Source organism: Semicossyphus pulcher, unplaced genomic scaffold (assembly GCF_022749685.1).
Source record: "Semicossyphus pulcher isolate SPU_LCO1_2020_fin unplaced genomic scaffold, fSemPul1.0.p SCAF_13, whole genome shotgun sequence".
Lineage (NCBI taxonomy): Eukaryota > Metazoa > Chordata > Actinopteri > Labriformes > Labridae > Semicossyphus > Semicossyphus pulcher.
In genome coordinates, this window is record NW_027211637.1 from 10,216,404 (window position 1) to 10,238,928 (window position 22,525).

At 39.5% G+C, this 22,525-nt stretch overlaps 1 protein-coding gene across 1 annotated transcript in view; it reads left to right on the forward strand.

Annotated features, from left to right (window-relative positions):
* The window catches only part of nphp4 (nephronophthisis 4), a 190,553-nt gene extending 171,381 nt beyond the window's left edge, over window positions 1-19,172 (forward strand). Inside the window, exons 21-29 of the mRNA XM_069659458.1 lie at window positions 4,801-4,990; window positions 5,689-5,772; window positions 9,756-9,912; window positions 10,008-10,084; window positions 10,226-10,311; window positions 11,733-11,904; window positions 14,145-14,324; window positions 15,494-15,637; window positions 18,854-19,172. Of these exons, the coding sequence (XP_069515559.1) occupies window positions 4,801-4,990; window positions 5,689-5,772; window positions 9,756-9,912; window positions 10,008-10,084; window positions 10,226-10,311; window positions 11,733-11,904; window positions 14,145-14,324; window positions 15,494-15,637; window positions 18,854-18,994 (1,231 nt within the window). The 3' untranslated portion in view covers window positions 18,995-19,172. The remainder of the gene's footprint in view (window positions 1-4,800; window positions 4,991-5,688; window positions 5,773-9,755; window positions 9,913-10,007; window positions 10,085-10,225; window positions 10,312-11,732; window positions 11,905-14,144; window positions 14,325-15,493; window positions 15,638-18,853) is intronic.
* The last annotated feature ends 3,353 nt before the right edge of the window (window positions 19,173-22,525 follow it).

Genomic DNA, 22,525 nt, shown 5'->3' on the forward strand with positions numbered 1-22,525 from the left:
TGGTGGGAGTCCTATTCACAGCCTGCTCGCTGTTTTAATATGATGTTTGTGTGTGTGAAGTTATTCAATAATGTGTGTGTTTGCACATGTGACTGTTTCATGTTTAAAAATCAGCAGCAAAAGAATTGTCCTTGACACAAATGCAGACACTCACATGCTGGTGAGATGCTAAATACCCCCTTTAATCCACACATAGCAGCCATTATGGCAGACGTTTCCTGAATCACCCGTTCTTGGTATCCATGTCGTGTTTGTTTCCTTAAGTTAGCGTTCTCGTTAATCCCCCTGCACGGATCCTTTGTTATGAATTCTGCCCATGCCTGTGCTTGGGATTAGCATATATCATGTTGATCAACAAAGGCTGGAGTGCGCCATGGATGAATCATTATGGCATTAGCCCGGCCACCGAGCCTAGCAGATATAATTGAAAGTCATCAATCCCTTCATCTGTCCTCTCATCAGCCTTGCGCCCTGTTACTTTATTTATTTAATTCCTGAAGAGGCAGCGTGACATTTTACAAGAAAGTGTCTGCCACCTCTACCAAGAGCCAGGAATACACAAATTTACAAGAAACCTCATGAATCCGATTTATTTCGACTGCTGGCTGCCTTGTCAAGAGTCGAATTCAGGTCACTCTATGGGGCTAAGGCAGTGTACTTAACACAGCACCGGTCAGAACAGATTTTATGACACTGTGGTGTGTTATTGTAGATCTACAGTAATGTTATATGTGCTATTGTTATGTATGAGAACAGATAAGCGCATATTATTGGTAGAAAAAGATATTTAGAAGATCGATAGGTTCTCTTTACTCAATTATACACCTGTTGAAGGCTGGTCTGCACTCAGTTATCAGTAATGTGGCGATGGAAGGCTGCAAAAGTGATTAATACACTTATTGAACTAGCTTGTACTTCTTCACACTTAAAAATGTTTATAACTGATTTGAAACTTTAGCTGATAGAGGTCCCTTGACCAAGCTAAAGGAAATTTATTTGGCCTTTTGTTGGGCTTGTTATGGTGGATGTTGGGTGTGACGTTAGCCTGGGTTTCACATTGTTGAGGCTGTAAAGGCCAGTTCAGATCAATGTTTCGCAATGAGACTGATTGCAACTGCCAAAAGAATCCCTTGACATCTGATCATAAATAATAATAATATATTAATGTTAGTTTATACTATGACGTTAGGCCTAGGTTACATAAATGAACTGGTTGACAGTGACATGGTTGACAGTGACATGCTCACAATGTTAGCTGTAACATTGATTAATCAACGGTGAATACGGAGAGTTAGAGAGGATCAGGAGCCGCTTTGGCTACTGCAGCGCCAGAGACAGGGTTGCTGTTTCCTGATTGGCTGAAGTGAAATAGCTACATCATGCCGCTCTAAAACTGCATTTGGAGATTTGATAAGTCAAATCTTTTGCAACTCCAGGCAACGGCTTCAGACACTCTGCAACTAACCAGTTCACACCACTGCAATTTTCTCTGCAACATTCTAAAACTGTTTTGTAGCGTTGCAAATTATTGATCTGAACTGGCCTTAAGGTAGCTGAAGAGAGACAAGGCACTCAGGAAACTCCAAAAATGTCATGTGAATGTCAGGAGAAAGCTATCTTTAGTTCTTGACATTGAATTCAGCCCACAGACTATATATGTTATAAGTGACATACAAAGCATTTAATACCTCTAAATTGCTTCACTTAGTACATTTAATGAGGCCACCTCAAATATTATTTTACACTATCTAGTTACGTCTTGAAACGGGCAGAGAACATTTACACAAGCAACAAACTTGACCCTTGTCCCTCTGTTATCCTGGACTGAATGAACCATAGTTTGGTAAGTGCACTGAGGCAACCCGGCTGTTACTGTCTTGTAAATATTTCAACCAATATTTGACAGGGAGCTTTTTTGAGAATCCCTGGGTTAGCTCTTTGTTCTACAGAAAAAAGGCCTTAACCTTGGCGTGAAAATACAGTGTCAGACTCCTCTTTACATGAGGGACATGTTTGCTATCTGTTGACTTCCACTTTACATGGCTACCTTTTACACTTGGCCTCACAGAACCTAGTACGGGCCGTGAATGCTGGCTAGCAGAGACATGCTGAGACTACAGCTCTGCTTCTGTTCATGCTGCTGCTTCCTCTGTGTTTCTCCCTCTCATTATTTGTCTTCCCTCTGTGCAAAAACCCTTTCTCTTGATATCTTTTTTATCATCTTCATTTTGTTCTTGGCCTGTTTTTCCCCTATGTGCATCATTCTGTTTGTTCTCTTCACTTCCTATTTTGCTCTGTTTTCTTTTTGTAAAAATGAATCAGCTCTTGTTTCTTATTGAGGCTCAGATGAAACACAATCATAGACTCTTTGTTGTCATGATAAGCCACAGGCAAAATATTTCATTCCATGTAAACAGTTAAAAAATCTCCAAATAAGTTTCATGGAATTGACTGTTGCCTCAAACCCTAATGTAAGTGAGGTGGGGCCCTGAAAAATTCATAAACTGTTGCTCTCCTATTGAGAGAAATTCCCCTCTCCATGCCCATGGCTGGGAGCCTTTGATGTTTAGAGCAGTACTTCCATTTATGCATTTGTGCGTGAAAATGAAAGAGTGCAAACAAGACCTCCCTCTGTTGGAATCCGTTATATGTTCCTGTTGCTTTCTCCCTAGAAATTCATTTGTCGTGGATTGGAAAGCAGAAGGGGGAGGGTCACTGACCTTTATACAATATTTTTTAAAGCTGCGTCTTGTGTGTTGACTGCTCGACCGTGGAATTGTTTTACCTCCACTGTTGACCATACAGCATGCTTAAACATTGCTAGCATTGGTTTGAAAGAATGTAAGGTCAGTATTGTTGACAGTACAAGAGGGAATTGTATTGGTTTGGATGCATAGCTGGATGCCTTGCAGAGATCAGGTCTGCTGTGAGTTATATTTTCAATAGTTTCTCCAAGGTCACACAACAAAGAGAAAGGCTATTTCCTCCCTCCAAAATAGCCAATACGTAAAGCCCCTGTGAGGAGTTTTTCGCTGGAAACAGACTGAAATTAATTCTGATTTCTCTATCTAAAATTTAAAGTGAGTGATACATATGACTGTTAAAGAAGGCAGGTTGAGATTTTTTTGTTAAAAACAACTTCTAAGCATGTAGAGGACAAAATCAGCAAAGAGATAAGAGGTACAGCTTTGTCCACAGGGGTCAGCAAAATCAACACAAACCGAAAGTTCCTCACAGGAGCTTTAAATTAAAGAAGACAATATAAGCCTGGTTTTATCATAGCTCCCTTGAGCTGCAGAGACAGTTTCATCTCAGTGTTTAACTGTCTGGCCCACGACTCTTCTGTTTTGGTTAACTTTTACCATTCTCATAGAGTCATTATCAGCTGAAGTGGGCAGTTGTTTTCAGTGGGAAAAAAAGACACAGGTCAGTTTGCTGACAGGAGTAATAGGACATAACTCATACAAAGTCAGAATGAACTAAGATGAGAATTTATTAAGTTAAAAGCAAAGAAGTACTACTCAACATTTAAAAACAGCTGTATTGAATAATTTAATCTTTGGAGCTTTATAAAGTCTTATGAAAATATAGTGATGATGTCATCAGGGTTATTATCTAAGCTTGAAATTGGGGGGAACTTATCCATAACAACTATCCTGTGTTTTAATTGGGGACATGGAGTTTGAAAGACACAGCTGTTACCCAGGCAGATAGGATCTAAAAAAACCTGTTGGATCATGGGAAGCATAGAATACAGTGGTCTTGGAGTTAAACACAAACCGCTAGTTTTTACTTTCTTAACGCAACTTTGTGGAACTTTAGAGGCCCCTGTGGACAAAGTCTCTCTTTGCTGATGCTGTCCTGTACATGTGTGTGCAGTACTCTCTGAAGTAAAGTATCAGCCAACCTCCTTTTAACTTTCTAAAGGACCACTCACAGTGAAGCTTTGAAAATGACAAAAAACAAAGGCTCTTTTTGGCAGTGTTTTGTAAATCGCTTCATTGGACGCTGACACAGTGGCAGGGCTGACAGGCAGTAAAAATAACAATATAGAAATAGTAAATCTTTGTCTTTATGATCTTGTTTGCTTTTTTAGGTCACATAGAGGCATCAGTATTAATTTCAGTCTGTTTCATAACCAGTTAAAAACTCCTCACAGTACATTTAAAGTCAGAATATATTAGCGTCTGTTGCATTGATTTCAACCATTCCTTTTTTGTAAGTCTCTCCGAAGACTCCCAACTTTGAGAATGTGCAATACTCAATATCTAGGATACAGATTTAATTTGATTTCCTTTATACATTGCTACTCTTTTAGGAATAAGGATGTCAGCTGGGTATTCCATCTAAAAAAACAGGCAGCACAATATCTCAACAACCACAGGGCAATTTACCACAAAGTATTTTGTGGATATTCATGCTAACACCTCAGGGGGTGACTCCCTCTGAAACCACAATCAGCCTAAAAATTCCCCTTCCACACAAAAATTATAAAGTCAAATATGATTTACTGATTTATGCTTTCCATTTATTTTATTTTCCAAGCCATTTCGATAATCCCATGGCCTTTTCTTTACCACCATAGTCAGCAAAGTTAGTCAAACCTTTGGAACAACTGGAAGAAAAGCATACATCAGTATGATTTTTGTTCCACTTGGTACCACCTTATTATACAGTTAGATGTAATAAACATTTCCCTTTTCCTGACCATGTTACAAGTCCATCTGTAATCCTTGATGGATCCCTTAAAGAGCAAGAGTTCCTTTCATCTCACTTATATCCTTTTATCTTTCCATCCAGTGTTCTCACTAACGCAGAGGAGTGGGGTTACTTCAAAGCAGTAACCAAATCTCCGACGCCAGTGGAGGAGAACATGTTCCACTTGGAGGACGGCGCCCCAGGACCCAGGGTTTACCTCCGGCCCAAGGAGAGCATTCATATTCCCCTGAAATACCAAAGCTTTCTCTGTGACCACACCATGGCCCTTCAGGTATGGTTGATACTAGAGGTTCATCCTGATGGAACGGATAATAATACATGATGAACTGGTCAACTAATAAAATCCTGTTTAAAAGTGTTTCTTTTTGCGGGATGCAATATTTTTGACAAATACGATTGTATTTCATGAGTCAAATCCTTGCAAATCCTATCCTTGCATCCCTGGAAGATTGTTAAAAGGACTGTGTTTAGATTCAGTCAACACATCAATATCACTTAGCGCTGATAAAAGATCTAAGTCATCAAAGTTACTCTCTTCAGATGAAACAGTATTTCACAAGTCAGTCTTATTGATTCCATTTCAACAGAACAGTTGAAATGTAATTGGCCTTGAGTGGTCCAAAGAAGTGTTGATGGTATGAAAACATTGTTGGAATAGTAAATATCATTGATATAGATGTAATTACATTGTCAAGGATTATTAAGTATAACTGATCTACTCCAAAGAGAGTCATAAACATGTAATGGCAACTCAGGCTTGACATTTAATGTGATACCAGAAGACCAGATATGATTCTGTACTCTTGTGTTGATGACTGGGGGATAAATTCCTTTTCTTTTATGCTTCTTGTGATTATGTACTGTTTTCATGCCTGATGTGCAGAAGTAATATTTTCTCTCAAGTCATATGCTGCTTTTGATAGATGATCAATTTTGATAACTGTTCTCTTTCTAATCAAATCCTCACAGGGACCAAGCTTCCTACCTACAGGCATAGGTTCCCGGGTGGCTAAGAAGAATCTATCCAATATTGTTGCTGCCAAGAGTATCAAGGTACAGCATGTGCTACTTAGGATTCATGCAATACTTTCTTTGTGTTGAACCATCTTTACCTCCTTCTGTATTCTTCTGCTTCTCAATCCCTCAGTTGTCTCCAGGGTGGAATTATAGTAAGCTATGGATTTGAGATACAGTGTGAATGTACAGTATGATTTTCTGCCATGAAAAGAGCCCTTTTTAAGTATTTTTAAACTCTTATGTTATAAACACTGATTATTATATTCAGAAGAGTAGAAAATGATGAAGCCACTTAAACTCAGCATATACTCTGAAGCTTTTGATTTGGAATTTAGCAGGGTTAACCATCTTGTACATCCCTAAGTCTAACAATATGTAGTGTATGCACACACTCCCAGACAACTCTCTGTGGAGTGGCAGTGCACCGCCTCCTCCCTCCTTTCCACTCCCACACAGTCACAGACACAAAAAATCCTTTGAAGTGTCAACTATTTAAAAAGTTACACTAACCAGACAAGATTGTCAAGCAATATTATATGCTGGAAATTACTTTTATCTTACCGAACATTGTTTATCTTCTCCAACTGGCAAATGGCAGGCTGGAGAGTTAAACTATCTAATTGGAGGACAACTTGACACGTCTGGCTAATCTACTTCAAATGAACCATGCATATGTGGTATTACTCTGAAGTTGCTCTTTCGTTTTATGCACTTATTCAACCGTTTATAATATAAGTATATATATAAGTCTAGAGTAGGGAGTAACAATGAGAATATGCTTGTTCACATGTAAAGATAAGTCGATGTGCTCTGTATCTTCATGTGACGTAATGTGCTCAGCAGCCCCTGTGTGCTACAGCTGTCACCAAAATTAACTTCTGTTCCTTGTGAATCCTTTCAAATTGAAATTTGGGCCCTTTTCTCCACAGATGTGAGCTTAAATCTCTGCTTACATTACTGGCAGATTTATGCTGCTAAAAAAAGATATCAGATGGTGTATGTGCTAACCTGCAGTAGCTCGCAATAATCTCGTTGTTCGTGTTGAGTACAGTACCCTGAAGCTCTTCCATTGCACAGGGTGATGAAATATTTGCCAGTCTGCCAAGACTGTGTGTGTCTGCCTACAGTATGTGTGTGTACTTGCGTGTCAGTGTCAGCACTGCTGCTCTGAGCAAAAATCCTGTCAAGAGGTCAAAGAGGTCGGGTCTGGATCAAATCTGTGTCCCGCTAAAACTGACAAGCCCCAACAGCAGAGCTGTCAGGATGCCAGCCCTGGCACGGCTGTCAGTCAGCACACATCATCAGAGCCAGATATGGGACACCCTTGCAGGTCAGCATGGGCCCACAAATCTGACCCATTGACGATTTGATTCTGATTGGCAGGGATCAGCTTCTGAGTTTGTGGATCAGTTACCATTATATGTAAAGTAAACTTTGGACTGTTGTTCGTTACTCATGATTAGATAATTAGATCTGTTGTTCAGTAATGAAAGTCCTCTCCATTACCAGGAATTTGTTTTGCATTTTAGAACAGCATAGACTTACTATGTGTATTTATATGAATGACCACCCAAACATGGTGCTAATATGTGAAATTGGATTCACACGTGAGTTTTGAGGCGAGGCCCTGATGTTGGCTTATTAGAGCAGCTTCACACTGCCTACCTGAGCAGCTTGTGACGGCTGCGTCACAGGTCTGCTTTGGCTCGCACCATCAGGATCTTTCTACATGAGTTTTACTTTAATTAAGGCCATAAACAATTGAATGTGTTGACTTTATACACTGCATTCTGTGCTACAGTCCTTCCCAAAGGTTTTAGATGTGGTTGCCAGTTTGGTCTGTGTGCAGACCAGTCAAAATCTTCCACACTAAACACTCATCATAAAAGCCACAATAGCCAACCTTATATGTAAATCATGTTTTTTTTTAAATACCTGATTGGTCTGCACCTTACTCCTAATCCGCCAGCAGTGATTGGAACAGTTTTCCACAATGTCATCATATTTTTTGCTGTGAGAACATGCTACTAAAGACAAGACTACAGACAACAAGGCTACAAGTGTAAAGCTCAAACTGCAGCATTTAGTGGCCCTCACTTTAGCCCAACATTAATGCAAATGAAGGCAAATTCTGGCCTTATTTTGGCAGACTCATGTATATCAGTCTGTCAAATTTCTAGATTTAATTTTGGTGTTGGATAAAGGGGAATTCACAGTAACATTAAAGATAAGGAAATGAGGTCACAAAAATTAGGAAATCATCATCTAAGGACCATGAATATCAACGGTTAATTTTATATCAATCTCAGCAGTAGTTGGCTAGATATCTTAAATAAATGTTGCTTCAAATGTTGCTACTTCTAGGACACATTGCTAAGTTGTGCATCTAAATAGTTCAGTACCAAAGTGCTGTATTAAATTTCAATTAATCCTCTGCATGTCTTTTGGCAGATTTTTCTGCAGTCCAGAAGTAATATGCTTTCATACTTCATATCCTGTAATTCACTTTCATGTAGTCTTTAATAATTGAACTATATTGTGGTTCTGTGAATCATGATATCATTTAAATCAAGGCAACAAACACTTGTTTAAGAGGATGTAAAAAAGGATGGAGCATGAGAAGGTTAGCAATTCCAATATGTTTGCATATGTTTTAGTATGTGTATATATCAGCCATCATATGTAACCGTATGTCAATTATGTATATGTATGAACACATTTGTGTTGATTTGCACAGATCCTTAGGGCTATTTTAATGCAGCAAACTTCAAAGCACATTCAGCTGGTCTGTGGGGGTTTCAGAAGTCGGATTGAAGGCAACTTTTATATTCTAGCAAACAGCGTTCTCCATCATCATCATACTCTCTGGTGAATTTTTATATAAAACCTATGAAACTGCGCATTAAAAAGCTGTGTATATGATGTTGTTTAGTGCCTCAGGAAGAAAACATGGCAGTTCCAGAGATTTAAGGAATAAGAATGTAGGTATTCTCCTAATGTATAATGACAGGACACACACACACACACACACACACACAGAAAGTACAAATAAGTTAAAGAAATGACTTTGCACTGCTGCAAAAAACATTTACTCACACAGTTCAATGTTCTTTGACATTGAAGTTTTTATGCACACAGTTTGCAGGTGCAATATTTTGTAACCAATATTTCATCTGTGCTCGCTTTCATGCAGAATTTACCTCCAAATAATGTGGTTTCGATCAATGTTTCCTTAGCTGTGCGTTAGGATCATAGACTGTATAAAAAGATGGACGACATGACAGCTCCCTTAAAGTGAAGCAAAAACATTACGAACGCCCCCTGCTGACTGGCTGCAGTATAGATCATAAAGCCTGCCTCCTCCATGTTATCAGATGGGACATGAGTCAAGCTATAAAATCAAAATACACGACAAATCAATTATTCTCCAACATGATTTCTGTCATTATAGTTAGTTGTTGTCATTTTTCTGCAGCCGATCTGTTCCAGATTAGCGGAGTAGAGGAGGAACGGTAAGAGGAAACATAACTAAAACAATCAATACAGTCAATAAAATTTCCATATTTGTTAATTTTAGCTTCAGACCAACCCAAGAAGCTGTTCTGCTGTTAAATATGTTGACATGAAGGATCTTTGCTGTTTTTTTCAGTAACTTAAATGTGTGTTTTGGTTAGCAGAAGGGGCGGGACATTGTCACTGCGGCTTAACCAGCTGCTAACAATTTCTATGCAAAAATGTATGTGCAGTAAGGCCATAACTTTTGACAAGGGATTAAAAGTAAGAGGTTTGGGTCTCTCAAACTAAAGGTTTGTAACTACTTATTAAGAAACGCAGCAAACTTTTTGGCTGGTTTATATAAGTTTCACTGTCATGCCACTTACAATTTTACCATGTCAGACTTTGTTGTTAATTTTTTGCTGATTACAAAGTTAACTCAATGAAATGGAAAAAATTATGAAGATAAGACCCAGGTCGTGTGCTTCTGTGGATACTGCTGACATTTCACCTTCCCTCTGCAGGTTACATTTAAAGCAGAAGACGGCAAGCCAATGGCTATCTGCCAGGTGAATGTGGAGCCAACCCCTCATGTTGTCGATCAGACTTTCCGACTTTACCATCCTGAGCTCTGCTTCCTCAAGAAGGCCATTCGTCTGCCCCCATGGCAAGACCCCACAGGTAGCACAGAGCGGTACTAACAGTGCATATTTAAACTAGCTTAAATCTTTTAGCACACAACCATTTCTTCTCTTTCTTGTTATTGGATTAACCAGTTGAAGAACCAGATGCTAGGACTCACATTTCTGTACGCTGCAGTGACCCTAACATCATATGCCAGAGTAGGATGCTGGTAAGATAAAGAAGGAAATTAGCAGCAAGTTTTGATACCTAAAAGGCCTGCACTTCCACCATGCCATATACTTTAAGTGCTAATGTGTAATCTCTTTTATTTCTGCCTTTTTTCCCCCTACAATCCTGTGTTTTCATCCAGGTGCCAGGGGAGCCTCAGGATGTGTACTTGAAAGTGCCGGGGAGTCCCAGTCCACACATAAAAATGTTCTTTGTGATGGTTTTTACGTACGTATAATTTACCCAACAAGCACCATGAACACAAACACACACACACACACACACACACACACACACACACACACACACACACACACACACACAAACACAAACACCGCTTAACCTGAAGAGGAATTCTATTTTGGACTAATTAAATTGTTCAGGCAGGCTTGAATTAATTAACTTATCTGATGGAGGTTTGGTGGTCTGACTGCCTGAGGTTACTGAATCCGTCCACTTATCTCCATCAGGAATAAAGCAATATTATATGTGGGTTTGTTTATATGCAGGGCCAATATCTGCCTTATATAAAAAGCCATTAGACTGTAATAAGATGGGTATGAGGAAATTTTGACTGCTTGCATAGTTCTTGCATAACTGTTCTTTGCTAGATTACGTGTCTACTAGATACTGTTCAGAGTAACCCTGTGAAGTTTTTGGTAAACAAACACATTAATGTTAACACTCAGTGTCCCCAGCTAAGCACATATATGTATCCTTGAGGCCGGACTAATGTGTCTAATGCATTCTCTTCATCATAGAACATTTGCAAAGGCAATTTTTTTTTTAAAAACAGTGTTCCTAATTAGTCAGCAGAAGTTCCGATTGTATCAACATCATGCTTGTGTACATCCTCATGCAAGTGTAGGAAATACAAGACAAACAGGTGCCTGCTCATAAAAACATTTCTGCATAAACTCCACAGGGCTTCTTTAGCTTCTTTCCAATGAGAGATTTTAATAGGATTCACCCTATTCAAAGTCAGAGATGAATCTGTACAGGAAGTTGAAGCAATAACAGATCACAGTTTACAATGACAGGTTTAACACAGTGCACACAGAGGCTCCACATTACAGGTTCAATATAGTCCTGGGATCATCTGGTCCTCCTATGGTAAAATAAAATAACCTTTTTCACTTTGTGTGTGATTACCACTTTTTTAAAGTGGTATGCGCCATGTCATATAATATATCATCTTAAAACTATTAAGATAAAATAGGACAATTTAAATGCATCTCTGTGTTACAGGCACATTACATTATAAAATATCATGTATAAATAGCGTCAATCCAACACTAAAGATTTTTTTTCTCTGTCTTCAAAAACCCATATCACTTGAATTCTATTCTTAATATCCCCAAATGCTCCTTGAGTGCTGTTGTCAGAGAACAGGATTGAGTAAGTGACAGGTGAGGTACATCGCCTCCCACTCACAGCACTCAGACTCAGCGAGGGCCACTGAGACTGAATTCCCTTCTTCTCAGCAGAGAGAAGAGGAGGAGGATGATGAAGATGATGGTGATGTTGTTGCTTATTAAAATGCTAGCACAGCAGTAGATCAGCCCTACTCATCTTTGACCTCACGCTGCTTCTCCTGCGTCTCTAGTGGGCCTCAGCTTAATTGTTCCTGATGATGTTTTTCTCTGTAGTGGTAAGTGGATGGCAGCACCCTCCCAGATCTGGCAGATTTACGTGCATTTCCTGGAGCGGGTGGATATCAGCTGTGTGACTGGCCAGCGAAGCTGTCAGTCGCTGGTGCTGAGGGGGAAGCAGGCTGTGCGCAAGGTCAAATGTTTCTCATCACACCCCCAGGAGCTTGAGGTACACATCTTCAAGAGTCACTTGACACTAAACCCACCTTTGAGTCATTTAATTATACAGTAACTATTATCATTTCACTGGATTTGGGTGTCAATTAAGAGTGTTCAATGCAAGGACAGTCTTGCTTTTTTCGGAAGATAACAGTCAATCTAGGTAATGCCCCTGTCGAACAATAAATTAATCAAGTTTATTTGTCACACATTTCCACATGAGGTACAATCACTGTGAAATGTAATCCTGTCATTTCCTTTCATTTGTGTATGGGGGGGGTTGTCTTAGGTAGTCACCAAGCTCTTCCTGACCCTCTCGATGCTGGCATGGCAGGTCACGTACCTTTTTCCAGCAGGGAGAAAAGTCCATTATATATGTATATTTGTTGACCACTGATATAGCTGGATGGTCCGCCCAATTAAAGTCCATGAGTTGGAAGCACAATCCATAGCATCTGAGTACAATTAATTAATTGTACTTTTGGGTACAGTTGCTTTGTTTCACAAATTAAATCCACTCAGTGAATCCATTGATTTCATACATTGTGACATAAACGCCCAACTTGGTACACAAGTCATGCCAGGGCCTAATTATTTTTTGCCTAATCAAGTTAGTGAGAGTTTTGTTGTATTGTTGTGGGAATCTAAGCAGACCCTCTTCCAGTCTAGATTTTGTGCCTGCTAATTGTTGCAGTAAAAAAATGATGTTCTTAAAGTTGATTTAGAGGGTGAAGTGCATGAAAAATAACATGTATCGCTGATCTTTTGGATGCACGCTGCTCAATAATGGGTGGAACATCATGTGGTTGTTGTTGTCTTTGTATTTTGGTCTGCTTGCCACGGCTGCACAGGATCAAGTGGATTGTCAGGTCTGGTTACCTGTCTAAGGCTTCACTTTTGCCTTCCTTTCTTCAATGATACCTTTTTATAATCGAGAGAAAACACGTGATGTAATGTTAAGAAAAACACCAACACAAGAAGCTGTTCTGCTGTTACGTTGACATGAAGGATCTTTGCTGTTTTTTTCAGTAACTTAAATGTGTGTTTTGGTTAGCAGAAGGGGTGGGACATCATCACTGCGGCTTCACCAGCTGATCATTACTGAATATTAAGAAAAAAGGAAAACATTTTATTAAGACAGCTCAGATCATACAGAATATATTTTCCTGTATTGGCAATTTCCCATCCTGATATCTAAAAGATTTTGATGTGAATTGTTCTTTTAGCAGCAGGAAACAATTAAACAGGGACTGTTCTGTGTGTTATAACCGCAGGTTTAAATTCAAGTAATTATCAAGAATATATAATGGATTTTTCATGTCTTTTCATTTCATTTTATTAGGTTCCCCCACTACTTATGTAAGATCATGTTGCGACCCAATTTACACGATACAAAACATTAGCAATGGTTGCATGCACTCTGTACTTATGAAAATATGTTCCAGGACTGTCAGATTGCCCTGTACTTTAAAATACATAATTTCTTATGCATAACCCGGTCAAAAAGGGGAGAGAATTTGACAATGCTTCCCAGTTAGAGGGACAATAAAAGAGCATTAAATATTACTCACTTATATTCTGAAAAAAAGAAGTGATGGACTGTCACAGTCTCCGTGGATGCATAAACTGCGACCCAAACCTACGCTCTATGAAGAAATCAGGTACTAGCTGAAAGAGCGACAGATGTTTTTTGGTTTTTTTAAGATCCCACTGTATGCATCAGCCGGCGCTTTGATCTGACTCTCGGCAGGTTAGCTCACTGTGGAATGCATCGGAGGAGTCTTATAAAACAGGATAAAGCTCACCGCCAGAGAATAGCTTTGCTTTTCTCCACAGATTGAAAAGGAGCTGCACAGTAAATCTCATTCTCACATCCTTCTGTCTCTCTGTCACTTTTCTGCCTCTACTTTCTCCTATATCATTGTCTGCCCCCTCTCTTTGCTTTTTTCACCGAACCTCATTCACCCTTTCTCTCACCCACTCGCTCCTGTAATCTGTACGCCTCCTTTTTTCCCCTCTGACTCTGTTAACCACCTTTTTCCATTAATTCTGTCCTTTTCTACACCTTCTTTTTATCTCTTATAAAACGTCCTTTTTTCTTCCATACTGTGTCACATCCTTTGTGTCACTTGGTCAATGCATCTATTTCTCTTTATTGTCTCTTTTTCATTACACCCAATCCACAGCATCTTCACACTCTACTGCCAAACTCAATCAATTTACCGCCAACTCCCATATCCTTTCTTTTAGGTGGACCCAGACGGTGTGTTCCTTTTGCCTCCTACAGCAGTTCAGGAGCTCCAGTTGAAGGTTCAACCATGGGAAGCCGGCAGCCGCTTCTTTTATGTGAACGCGGTGGATGTGGAGCAGAGACGGATTGTCACCGCCTGGCTACTCTGTCTCAACATCCACCGGCCCATTCTGTCCAAGGTATGAGTAGTTTTGTTCTGAAAACTTGTCACATGTGTTTATAGTATGTCTTCATCTTCAGTGAAAGCGTTTGCACTTCACTTCTCCCACAATCCAAAGAGTTTGGCCATTATCCTCTCCAGTTGATAAGTGCAGGCATGATTTTAGATTCAATTCTAACTTTGGCTCAAGCTCTTCACTTCTCAAGGAGCGTGATCTGATGGACAGCTCCTTTAAAAGGTCTCTTAACTCAAGGCTACTGGTGGCTTAGTCACATTCAGTGCCTATTGAACCATCCTGTTTTTTTTTTCCTGGGTCAGCTGGACATTCTTAACTGACTGACTAAGTGTGTAAATAATCTTTTTTCCTCACTAAATAATTGATTCAAACTATTAGAAAGAAATGAACTACTCAATACAGTTTGTATGAATGTATCTTACTGAGAGTTGCTCCATTCTAAGAATAACAGGAGCATGCTAGCAATCTAAATTATATTGCCTTATGGTAGTCCGTTAAGCATGGCTGTGATCTAGCCCCTTTCTCTTTGGACAGTTGCAGAGTAAGAACTACACATTTTTTTTGTACATTTAATTTGTGTCATGAATAGATTCCAAAATCTTTTAATCAAGAAATCAGTTTAGGAATGCTACCTTCTGATGCTGTAACAAACAGCATCACCTCATCAACATATAGACAAATCCTTTGCCCCTAACCTTTATTTCTTTTATCACCCAAATAACTGCCCCAAGGGTTTGATATACCCATTTCCCACCGAAATTAGCGCATTGACGCTGGTTTTTCAGATCTGGGAAGACCTGCTTATAGATGCCGATTTTCTCTTTTCCCATTGCCAGTGGAGTATACTGCTTTCGGTCTTTTCTGCTACGTCACCGTCTGACGGTCCCGAGACAGGTTTAGTAAACAGTGAAGATGTTACGGTGGTTAGATATTTATTATATCTATTACTCAATTAGTCTATTTATCGAACTTGGCGCTGACAAAATGGAATTTTTGGTGCAAAAGTCAGTGCTGTGCCATGCACCCACTGTAGAACAGTATTTATTAGTGAAAAAGAGTTCAGGCTTCAAAAATCTGATAATGGCAGCATATTGGTACTGTGCAGCTTTAGACTTGGCCTAATGGATTATTGCACTAACTATGCGTGTGTGCGTGCGTCTTGTATTTTTCAGGCATTTGAAGTGTGTGTCCCAGTTGGTGGTGGGCGTGGCAGCTCCAGGAAAATCACTTACACAAACCCCTACACACGCAGCCGCACATTTCTGCTCCGCTCTGACCATCCAGACCTGCTTCAGTTCAAAGAGGATAAGTTCCAGGTGAGATAAGACAGGAAGTCGTGCAGTTCTCTTTCTCTCAGAAAATCAATACTTTGAATAACACCAAAGGGAACATTTCTCCTTGACTAAACTTTGTCTTTGTGGTTGAAGGAAACCATGACCTGCATCACTACAGGTAATTTCATGGGATAAATGGTACGGTGTGGTGTTAGCAACAATGAGGATTAGGTGTAACAAAAAATGCCCCTGATGAATTGTAGGAATATATTACATACATTATGTGTAAACAAGTCGCTATTTAAAACTGTTTTTGGAAGTAAATTGCAATTTCTCTTCAGCACTTTGCCAATGTCTAATGCTATTTGGAGTCTTTCATATATTGTGTTTCAATTATACCACAAAATGAACTGTATTTATTGCCTGCTGTAGAGTAAGCTACAGTGACTGCTCTATTCAGTGATTGAAAATAAGTGTTGGACACTTCCCAGGGCCTTCAGGAGTATAATATGGTTGTTTATGTTAAATTGTTGTACATTCTCCCCTCCTGTCTTCACAGTGACAACACAAACCTTTCTGTCAAGTGTTTGGTCTGTTACACAGTAAAACCTTCCCAAATCAGGCTCCGTACTAAAGCTTACACACTTATGATATTTAAATCAGTGGTGGAGGAAGTATTCAAGCCCTAGACTTAAGTTGAATTACACCTCAATATTAAATTACTCTGTTATAAGCAGAAGTCAGTGGCATAAACAGACTTGTGACATTTAACATGAAATTGATATAAATGTATGAAATTATACATTTTATTTGTTAGAAAAAAAACAACAAAACAAAGATAAGGTGACCTGCTGTACTACGGTTACTGAAATCAGGAGAACACTGCTATAAAGTTCTGTATCGGTTACCATATTGATCATAAATAAGTCACACATGTGTTTTCAATATCCTCTTAAAACATACAGAACAACTTCAAACCTTACTGAATAAAGTTGATCATTTTTGCCTCAATGCTCTGTATGCCTAACAGGATGCATTCAGGCACAGTATGTTGGGCGTTGCAAAGGCACATGTGAGACGGACGATTTGAAAACAAGTCTGGAATGCCTCCTGTGCAGACATGCCCTTACTATAGGTCATAATTCTGGTAGACTTTTAAACTGTATCAGAGTTATGATTAAGCTGTGTGCAGCAAGAACACCATGAGGTGGTCCTGAGGAGATAGACATTCTAGAATTGGATTATTTCAACAATGTCACTCACTGACATTTCGCCTGGTATCAGCCTCAGAATCAGTTTTGGTTCACTCTCAGCTAACATCATGATTTGGCTATGCTGCATCATCACTGACTATGCAGCTCAGCCATGACGTACTGTACAGTCTGACACTGTTAAACGTTGAGAAAAAGTTTTGAACAACATGCTGAAGGTGAAAAATGAAACATTTTGTATAGAAAATAAACTTTTAGTGTCAACTGTTACAGATGAGAAGGAATGTTTATGACGTGCCTGTCATCTTGACAGGAGAGTAAAAGATAGCAATGATTCCTGACCTCACATTTTGACTGCTTATTACCCCACTCTGAGACAAGTGAATGATTTTCTTGTTAGCCTACAGAATGAAACAGGAGGAATAAAGCAAAGTCATTACTGATGATGTTTTATTATGTTGTCAGCCTCAGTCTCTGTAATAGCTAATTCACTCACAGAAATGAAGTACAGAAGACACTGTAGTCATCACCTTTCATTTGCTGAGGTGTGATAAAATGGCAAAACAAATGGAAAACCAGCATTTTAAATGAACGAATAAATGAATGAGATGCAATGAGAGTCTGTTTCCACATAAACTATTTAAGAGTCTCCCTGCTGCTGTCCAGCAGACACTGCATCAATAAGACAAAAGGAGGTAGGGAGAGTGAAAAATAGCCCATTGTGTTTTTCATCTTGTCAGCAAGGCTGCAGGTGTCTTATAAAGTATTTACTGTGCCCGCAGCATTAAGCAAATGTGAAGACACTTTTCTCTTTTTTCAAGTAACTACCTTGCCATGATAAAATCAGCTGTCAGGGGGAAAGCAAAGTCCAGATCTATATTGCTGTGCTTTAGGGGAAGATTACAGCATAAATCCCCAAAATTGACCAATAAATCCATTGTTGGCTTTTACAATATGTCCGTTTAAAATACTGGGGGAAAATAGGACAACAACAAAAAAAAGGCAAAATAAGACCTTTTGGGCATTTAAACCCAGACGAGAAAAGCATTAACACATTAGGTAAAGTCATTTTTGTTCCTCGTGTGATAAGTTTACGGTTTCAGACTACCCCTATTATATAAGGCAGCATATTGAATAATGAATGAATGAAAGTAAGCTCCTTCTTTTCTTGTTATACTTGTCTTAATTAATATTACTTGTCCCTAACTGCGTTGTGCACTAAATAACTGTAAGAGTGAATTGCAAGACTTGAGTTACTATTTGGTACAAAACAATTGTGCTGCTCAACACACATGACATCACACTGCCGTTAACATGAACACATTCAGTATCACAGGAGAAAATGCTAAGATCAATATTACAGGTGTCAGCATGACTTATTACTAAAATTACAACAAGTTTTCATGGGGCTCTGCACAGCTAGTCCTCTTTGCTCCATAAAGTCAGACCATATTGAGCTCATGCGAACATACATCCCTGAACAAATAGCATTTTACCTTAGATAATTATAAAAATAAACTTTATTTGTATAGCACCTTCAAAACATGGTTACAACGTACTTCATAACATCAGAATAACATGTGACATAAGAACATTATACAATACAATTGATTACACTTACACAGCACCAAATTAAGTAAAAGCACATCTAAGAAAGAGATTTAGAGTACAAAGATTCGGCTTGTCAGTTTTTCTCTGGCAGGTCATTCCAGAGCGATTCCAGAGGGTCCTGAGAGCACAGGCCCAGGCACCCCTGGCTAGATAGAAATAAACAGGTCCAATCACTTGAGCAGATAAAACTGTAAGCCTCTTTTCTGTCTCATTTTCAAACCAAATAGTGAATCTAAAAACCATTATCTAATCAAGGCATAATATTCTCAAACCTTTCCATTTCAAATTATAATAAATGATTGCATGCAAAGAAGATCTTCATCCCTCTGAGGTTAAAGATACTTTGTGGGTGTGGAAAGAATATTAACTCAGCCTCACAATTCACCATCACGTTCAGATGAAAATGAAGTATGTGTGTTGTGTTCACTGTGTTCAGATCAGCGGGGGAGAGAGTTACACCATCGGACTACGATTTGCCCCGAGCCAGAGTCCCGGTTCAGTGGAGATACTGGTGTACGTGAACAACCTGGAGGAGAAGACGGAGGAGACGTTCTGTGTGAAGGTCAACTACTCATGAACTGATAAGGTTCATTTCAAACAGCGAGTACAGACTGCTCCCTGAAAATACTGACTGATCTGTCTTTCTAATATATTTTTCTGAGTGTGAAATGAACTCAAATGAGTACAAATGAGCTGTAATTTTTCTACTTAGTGTGTGTCATTTCGTATAAGATCAGATGTCAGACTGAATAAACTCTTTTTTTATCACATGAATTGTTGGTAGAGATTTTCAGTCTTTTGTACAAGTTCTTTATTGTATGAATCAATGACAAGCTGTGTGCCTGCTGTGCCTCGGTGAAATAAGGTCACATCTCAAGAATCAAACAAACTGAATTCAAAATTAGCAGGAAAATCTGCTCCTTAAAGCTTAAAACATGCACCCTAACAATAACTATATACCAGAGCAAGGCAGAAACCCAACTTGTGTGAATAGAAGAGAGTGCAAAAAAGAAACAAAGAGAAACATTTGCAGAAGATATACATTTTGTTTTCAATCAGAAAAACAGCACAAACGCAGGAACATCAGTGTCAAGGCAAAATCCCAATTGTCATCTGTCCTCTTCTAAAATGTCGGCAGGTGGGCCGAGGGTGAAAGCAATAACATTTTATCGACTTTAATTACCAAGCACACCCACTCAAATGCCACTTGATGGTGGGGTTTTGGTTGGCTCTCTGGGTCCCCTTGCCTCCCGAACAACTTATCCTCATCACCGTCATTATTAGAAACAGTGCCATAATGAGGTATGTCTCTACAGCGAGGCACATATCTCTTCAGATCGCCCTCATTAACACCAGCACCCTTTTAAAGCCCTCCATCCTCTCCTTCTCACTTGCACTGCTATGCGTCTCACTGTCTGAGACAGAGAGAGAGACAGAGAGAGAGAGAGAGAGAGAGAGAAGGCCGTGCACATCGGGTTATATAACGCACAGTTACATAAACACACCCCCTCCCCCACTCGCTCCATCCCCTCCCTCATCGCCTTCTCTCTCATTAGAATGCAGGCTGCAAAATAAGCTTCAGTACAGCAGCAAAGGCTAATAAAAAAGATCGCAGCCAGGCGCTTGCACTTCATCTGTACCTTCTGTAACATCTTGTCTCAAGCAGAAGCCTCATTGTCTGCTAGGTTTAATGTTAATATATTAACAGCTTACAGAAATACCCGTTAAAGCTGTATTCACTCAACAACTTGTCCCCTGTAGCCTTTGACTTGTTCTTTTGGTAATAGATACTCTGTGCAACTTGGGCTTACGAGTTTGGATCTTTTTAAGTTAAATCTTTATACAATAATCATAAGCCATATGTATGTTGAAAGAGTTATTTGTTTCTGATATCTTTCCTCTTCCTCATACTGACCTTTGTCTTGTGTGAATACACTGTAACAAACACAGGACAAAACACACAGTCCTTCTCATCCTGTGTAAAAAGTTAATATGAAGCGGCAGCAGTTTGAGTTAGCAAAATCATGTATGTAATTTCAAAAGTTACTCTTTGTATTTTCATGGAATAAATGAACCTGCTTGTAATAAACCTACACTGCTGATGCTGACCTCGCAGCCTCAGTCATGTAGCCTGACATTATGTTCATGTCAACTTCTCTGACAAGGGAGGGTTTATTTAGTGGTTTATCTATACATGTTCTGTCCTACGACCAAATATGTATGTGTGTATGCGTTTAATGTTAGCAGTTGCTAACATGTATTCAATTTTAACGTTGTCTACCAACCTGCACAGCTGCATCAATCTCATGAATGCTTCCATGTGGCTTAAAAGTAGAGCAGGTCGTCCTTCAATCTGTGGTTTGATCAAGCAGCAATCTCCGATGTTGATAAATGAAGCCAATGCGCAAGTGCAAAAAACTGCAGTTCCTCATGTGGCCACTTGAGGCTGGCTCCAGAAAACAAGACTGCAGATTGGAAAATGCCCATTTCTATAGCAGAAATAAACATGTTTACAGCCTGCATGGTACAAAAAACGCTTTTGTTATAAATAGCTAAATTTATAATTCAAGATAACTGAACGGGGGGTGAATTTTTTTCACACCAGTTTTATTTACATTAAGCCTTAAATCATATGGGCCGAGTCACTTAAGTGACAGGTGGATACTGCTGGCAGACACACAGACACACAGTCACTGAACTTTACTTTGCCTGTTTGTGTTGTTGCAGCCTTTTGGGGATTTTTTCATTCAAAGTTTGGACAAATAATCTGTCTCTCTGTGGGATTTATGGAACTTTCTGGCCGTGCAAGAAGTCTGTGCTCCATCTTTTCGGTGAGTTAAATTAAATATATTTGTAGCACTAAGTAGCAGGTATACTGTGCTCACTTTAGTTGGCTTGTTAGCCTGTTCAGTGTTTACCGTACATTTATTTAATCGGCGATCAGTAATTAGGAGTCAGAAGTTGTTGGCTTTTCCCTGGAGAGATCATGGTATACCGTAGTGATGAGAAGATCGGTTATTTTAAGTTTCCTGTTGTTTACCCGCCGCTATCTCACGCTACTTCTTTGGTCTGATAAACAACTGCAGTCATTCACCACCACAAAGAGAATCTATTCCTGGAAAAGTTAAACTAGCTCATTCACCAGCTAATGGATCAGCCACAGACACAGACTGTTTAGCTTTGATAAGTTAGTGTTTTTCAAACACTCGCTTTTCTGCAGTGCCAATTTGGTCACTTCAGGCTCCTGTAAACCAACATGGCGGCAGCCAAATTTCGGCCTAATTTTCGGAGTCGAGAAATCAATGGGAAATGTCAAGGTGGCTATGTCCATTATTTATACAGTCTATGGATTTGATTCCCGACTCCTTCTGTCTACGTGTGGAAGTATTCTTGGGCGAGATACTGAACCTCAAACGTCTCCCAAAAGCATAGTCTGCAGTTTAAAATGTGTATGAATGATTAGCTGATTAGTGGCCTTGCACAGCACTCGATTAGAGTATGAATGTGTCTTCTCCACTCTTTATTTCGCCCATTAAGCTCTTATTTCTTCTCCAACTGGGTGACTCTGTCTGGTTTAATCACTGAACATATCTGAGATGTGGGCAGTGATTCAGGGATCTTGCAGCAGGCTTAATCCTCCTTTAAGCTTTAACACAACTTATAAATATTTGTACAGAATGAGGACTGTGGATTTGTTTCCTTGGCCATGCTGTGAAAGTATCCATTCACAGCCATAAAGACGGGAGGAAAGATTATAGTGTGACAGATTTTAAATATCCGAACCAATCCCTCAAACTGCAGCACAAGATACTGCCGATTGATTTCACAGTCCTTACATTGTGTTCCCTGTGTCTTGGGACGGAGATGGTGAACAGCTGTCATGTTTCCGTGCTTCACTACCTGTGTGTGGAGAACATCTTGTGCTGCCATCCATCCCCAATTTGGGCAAAAGAACCGACAACATCTCTTGTAGGGCTGGGATTCTGTTTTGTGTCGCAGCCCTACCATGTGACTCACTGCTGGCTGATTAAGCAGGTGTGTATAGTGTGAAAATTCTTCCCCATTGCAGGTTTAATACGTGCAGGAGCAGCAGCCTTCAGTGTGAGCA